Source organism: Camelina sativa, chromosome 6 (assembly GCF_030686135.1).
Source record: "Camelina sativa cultivar CO46 ecotype springtype chromosome 6, ASM3068613v1".
Taxonomy (NCBI): Eukaryota; Viridiplantae; Streptophyta; class Magnoliopsida; order Brassicales; family Brassicaceae; genus Camelina; species Camelina sativa.
The window spans coordinates 3,311,781-3,317,780 of record NC_141885.1 but is presented as its reverse complement, the minus strand read 5'-3'; the positions used below and the strand labels follow the sequence as shown (position 1 = coordinate 3,317,780).

At 42.0% G+C, this 6,000-nt stretch overlaps 1 protein-coding gene across 1 annotated transcript; it reads left to right on the top strand.

The window, feature by feature from the left end:
• The first annotated feature begins 1,956 nt into the window (after nt 1–1,956).
• Nucleotides 1,957–5,943, top strand: LOC147942205 (uncharacterized). Its single transcript, XM_087455971.1, has 6 exons — nt 1,957–1,967; nt 2,121–2,244; nt 2,326–2,426; nt 2,543–2,765; nt 3,064–4,892; nt 4,989–5,943. Exons 1-6 carry the CDS (start codon nt 1,957–1,959, stop codon nt 5,941–5,943), a joined length of 3,243 nt encoding a protein of 1,080 aa, XP_087312097.1.
• The last annotated feature ends 57 nt before the right edge of the window (nt 5,944–6,000 follow it).

Below are 6,000 nucleotides of genomic sequence, written 5' to 3'. Positions count from 1 at the left end.
CCCATGACTTCCATCTCCAAATGTTACTGTACCTCCCTTCAATTTCTTAATATTCTGTAAATTACTTTTGGTTCCAGTCATGTGTCTTGAGCAACCGCTATCGAAGAACCAAGGTTCCGTATCTTCTTGTTCTTCAGTAATCATGGCCATATTGCATCTAAATCCTGATCCAGAAGCTACACTTGACCCTGACTAATATATGTCAGCTTTCTTCATCCAAACATGTCTTCTAACTCCATTCCAAAAGACTCTTCCTTGGCGCTTTAAGGTACATACCTTCTGCCAATACTTATAACAAAACCGTTTGAAGTGACCCATTTTCCCACAAAAATAACAGCTTAAAGACCCGTTAGAAATACTCGTAGATGTCTCCTTCTCATATTGATATGCTTCAGCCGACATGATGCTAAGATTTTTGTGTGTCTCCTAGTAGGTTCAATTAACCTTATGCAGTTGTAGTACTTAAGGTGTCAATCCAAATGGGATGTTGCTACCACTCAAGATGCAATCAAGAAATCACAAGTTAAGCCAATTCAAAAAGAGTGTTTTTATGTCTAACAATCCTAGAGTGATCAGAAAACAAAACGGAAATGAGTCACAGAACTAGAAACAAAAATGTATGACAAGAAGCGAAAATGAATAAAAACAAAAATGAGTCTAAGCATGAACTAAAAGGCAAGAAATGAAACAGTCTCAGGAATGTAATAAAATTCAGAAAGAAAGAGGTCCTAAAGATGGGAGTAATTGATGTCGGTGAAGTCTCCTAGTCTAGAAAGTGTTTAAGATGCCACAAGCAATCTGTCCCTAGACAATGAACATCACAACTTAGCTAATCCAATCTCTTGGTAAAAGCTACTCAGACTCAACCACTTCCATACCCAGATCTCGCTAGAGAAACATGGTTGAGCAGGCATGACAAACAAGTTCATTCATGTCAACAAACATCCTAGACAACTAATCTCTTAGGCTATGAACGTAAGTCTCTGGCACTAGTTGGTCAGACATTTCATCAAACACCTTTTGGGTGTGGAAATGTCTCGAACCTAATTCCAATTGATTAGAGAGAAACTAGCATTTCTAACACTAGTCCAGAAGGGAATCATAAAATCAAAGCTTAAACATTCTGCATCCTAAGATCCTCCACCTAATTTATCCCATCCTCAAGGACTACTACACTACTCAGATCTGAAAATCATTATCCAAGATACAGACACAGAAAACATTGAACCAAGCATAATAAGATAGATAAAAATGAGAAGAACAACTTTGTAGAAGGAAACAAATGAAAATACTAAATAAACTCGGAGATGTCGGATTACAAGTCTGAGAACGTTTTTAGGTGGCTAGGTTAACCTTAAGAACAAAAACGAAAATGAGATAAAAGATGAGATGTCTCTGCCAAGACTTAGCAAAACTTATTTATAGTAAAAACATGTAAATCCCTAAAACATAAAACAACAAGGTGAAACGTCGGTTTGGGAATCTCCTAAAGCGTGTAAAACAGAACGTCTTCCTGAAATGTGAATCGAATCGGAGTGGGCGACAATGGCTCAATTATTTGGATGAGAATGGCTCGATTGGTGGCGGTTGAGAGTGGCTCGATTGTGGAGGTTGAGAGTGGCTCAATTGTGGAGCTGAGAGTGTCTCGATTGGTGCAGGTGAGAGTGGCTCGATTGGTGCAGGTGTGAGTGGCTCGATTGCCTGGCTCGATCGTCTGCGTTTCTGACGTCTCCTAGACACCTGAAATACTCCAAAATGCACAATGTATGTAAGGATGATGCAAAAACTTCCTAAACATGCAAAGTGTATAAAAGAGGTTCTAAAATGACGTAAAATGACTAGTTATCCTAGCTAAATGCATGTCAAATACATGCTAAGGAGACGCAAAATATAGACATATCAACTCTCCCAAACTTATTCTTTGCTTGCCCTCAAGCAAACGATCAAGAACGAAGTATGGAGAAAAGGTATGAAGATGGGGTCTCAGAACCTAAAACATGCTAAATAAAATAGTTAGAGTCAATGTCCTTGTTTTTAGTTCTATGATGCATGGTGAAGGAACTTTATTTTTTTGATCTACACATGCAATCCTATCAACCACTCCCTTTAATATTCATTAGGAAAACAGATCAACTAGTGAAAGGAACCGGGAATGAGGAAAGTATTGTTCGTCCTTCTCTTCCCCGTGGTTCTAAATCGGCCCACAAGTTTATCACAGATCCTCAAGCCTCTAAAGCTGTCCAGGTTCCGGCCTGGAAGAAAAAGAACTTGAGGAAAAAACCTTAATGTCAGGGTTTTTTTGGAATGTTCGTGGGTTTAATACAGTTTCAAAACACTCGATCATTCGCAGTTGGGTATAGAGTCAGTCTATGCAGTTTGGGTGCTTATTGGAGACGCGAGTCAAAGAAAGTAATGCCCAAGCACTTGTAAATAAAGTTTTTCCACATTGGTATTTTATGTCAAATTATGAACACCACCGGCTGGGGCGTATATGGATCCTATGGAGTCCAACAACACGACTAACTCTGGTGTTTAAAAGCAGTCAGATGATTTCTTTTGGGGTACTTCTGGCGGGTGAGACAGAGGAATTCTTATGCTCTTTTGTTTACGCATATAACACGGTTGAGGGTAGGAAGGAGCTCTGGGATGATATGAGAGCTCATCATGATTCTCCATTATTTTGTAATAAGCCATGGCTGATTAGTGGTGATTTTAATGAAACACTTGATGGGGTGGAGCATTCCCGGTTTGAGGACACTCCAATGGTACGTTACGGTATGCGGGATTTCCAGGAGGCTGTTCGGTATTGCTCCCTGATCGACCTCAAACACCATGGATCGCAGTTCACATGGTGTAATAAGAGAGATGGTGATTTAATTTGTAAAAAAGCTGGATCGGGGATTAGTCAATCAAGCTTGGACGCATATATATCCACACTCTTATTGTGTGTTTGATTCGGGAGGTTGCTCAGATCATTCTCGAAGTCGATTCTGTCTAGGTGTTGAACCATTAAAGAAACGATGACCTTTTAAGTTCTCAAATGTTCTAACATCGTTGCCTCAGTTCCTGACACAAGTGCAGGAGTTTTGGCAAACTTCAGCACCGTTGTTTGTCTCTACCTCTACGCTATTCCGTCTTTCTAAGAAACTCAAGAGTTTAAAGCCAGTGTTGCGTCTCCTAGGGAGAGAAGCTCTAGCTGATATTACTTGTCGAACACGAGATGCTCATGAGGAACTATGTCATCGACAGGACGCCACTTTAGCCAATCCCACGTCTCAAAGCATGGAAGCCGAAACACATGCCTTCCAGCGATGGGATTTTTTATCAACGCTGGAGGAAGGCTACATGAAACAAAAATCAAAGCTTCACTGGTTGAATGTGGGTGATCAGAACAATGCCTATTTCTATCGCTCTGCAGAGCAACGGAAAATGCAGAACAGTATCCGAGAAGTTACGAATCAACATGGTGTTGTTCTCCAGCAGCCAGAGGATATTAAGGAGGAGGCTGTGAGGTTCTTTCAAGAATTTCTCACACATTCTCCGGCAGATTACTGTGGAATGTCAGTAGACAGTTTGCAGAAATTATTGTCTTTTAAGTGCTCTGTTACTGATCAGGAATTGCTCATAAAGGGGGTGACACCTTCTGAGATTAAAGCGGTCCTCTGCTCCATGCCATCAAACAAAGCTCCAGGACCTGACGGTTACACCATTGAGTTCTACAAGTCTGCTTGGCCAATAATTGGTAATGATTTTACTGTTGCTATCCAATCCTTTTTTGTAAAGGGGTTTCTACCGAAGGGACTCAACGCCACAATATTGGCTTTAATCCCGAAATCAGAATCAGCAAGTGCCATGAAGGAATATAGGCCTATCTCCTGCTGCAATGTGTTGTATAAGGTTATCTCGAAAATTCTAGCCAATCGGCTAAAGGTGCTTCTGCCTAAGTTCATTTCTACGAATCAGTCTGCGTTTGTTAAGGATCGGTTGCTATTGGAGAATGTTTTACTTGCCTCAGAAGTTGTTAAAGACTATCACAAAGACATGATCTCTCCACGTTGTGCAATGCAAATCGACATTTCAAAAGCCTTTGATTCAGTGCAATGGGATTTCTTGTTAAACATCCTTGAAGCGTTGGAGTTGTCTGCAAGGTTTATTCATTGGATCCGGTTGTGTATTTCCACTGCCTCATTTTCTGTTCAGGTAAATGGGGAGCTTGCGAGGTTTTTTCAAAGTGCAATGGGACTCAGACATGGGTGTTCATTGTCTCCTTATCTATTTGTAATTTGCATGAACGTGTTGTCTAAGCTCCTTGATAAAGCCGCGGCTGAGAAGCACATTGGTTACCATCCAAAATGTCAACCTATCCAATTGACTCATTTGTGTTTTGCTGACGACCTGATGGTCTTTGTGGATGGACAAAAATGGTCTGTTGAAGGTATCCTAGAAATATTTGATCGGTTTGCTGCAATCTCTGGCCTAAGGATCAGTATTGAAAAATCCTCTATATACATGGTTGGCGTCTCTTATACATGCTGTTTAGACATTCTCCACCAGTTCCCCTTTGCTCATGGCCAGCTTCCAGATCGCTACCTCGGTTTGCCTCTGCTCACAAAGCAAATGTCATCTGTTGACTGTCTTCCTTTGTTAGAAAAGTTCCGAGCCCGTTTGACATCATGGAGTGCACGTCCTCTCTCTTGTGCAGGTCCTCTGCAGCTTCTTAATTCCGTAATTTCTGGTACACTCAACTTTTGGATCTCTGCATATCGTCTCCCTAGTTGGTGTATAACAGAGATCGACAAATTATGCTCTGCTTTCCTCTGGTCTGGTCCTGAGATGAGTGGCAAGAAGGCAAAGGTCTCTTGGAAAGAAGTCTGTCGCCCAAAAGCAGAAGGGTGTTTGGGACTCCAATCTCTCCGTCTTGCCAACAAGGTTAGCTGTCTTAAACTCATATGGCGAATAATTTCTGGATGAGATTCTCTCTGGAACAGGTGGATCTCTGTCACTCTACTCAAAAACAGACCCTTTTGGGAACTCAAATCTACTACTAGTATGGGATCATGGATGTGGAGGAAGCTCCTAAAGTATAGATCACTTGCGAAGCAGCTTTACAAAGTGCAGGTTAATAATGGGACATCAACATCGTTTTGGTATGACAGTTTGAGTAGCTTGGGTTGTCTCCAAGAGATCACTGGTAGCAACCGACATATTGAACTCGGCATTCCTTTGACTGCAACCGTGGCAACGGCCAAAGAGGGCCACCGTAGGCGTCAGCATCGTTCTGCCTTTCTCAATACCATTGAAACTGAACTAGCGGCTCTCACTCTCACTGCAGCTGAGGATATCCCCATCTGGAAGGGTCAACACAATACCTATCGTGCGAGGTTCATAACTAAGGAGACCATTACTCTGCTTCATGAATCTCAGCCGGCGGAACCTTGGTCTCAAAGTGTTTGGTTCATGCATGCAACCCCCAAGTATGCGTTTGTATCATGGCTGGCTGTTAAGAATCGACTTCCTACGGGGGACCGCATGCAACAATGGAATACCAATCAACGAACAGATTGTGTTTTTTGTGGTTCTGTGGAAACCCGTGATCACCTCTTCTTTTCCTGTCCGTATGCCGCAGCGGTATGGGTTCCACTTGCGACTAGACTCCTTGGAAACCTTTTCACAATTGATTGGAACACTCTTCAGGCTACACTCCGAAATACCAACATCGATCGAATCCGTCTCTTCACTATTCGTTATAGTTACCAAACCACGGTCTATCATCTTTGGCATGAACGCAACAAGCGAAGACATGGAGCAACTCCCATACCCTCTTCTCATCTGGTCAAGCTCATTGACAAGATAGTACGCAACAGGTTCACTTCAATCCGCAACCTGGGAAACTACTCTTACGACGATGGGATGAACTTATGGTTTGCCACTCGCCCTACTTGACTAATCTCTGCTGTAAATCTTGTCTTCTCTTTTTTCGGTTTTGTTTAAGCAAACTCA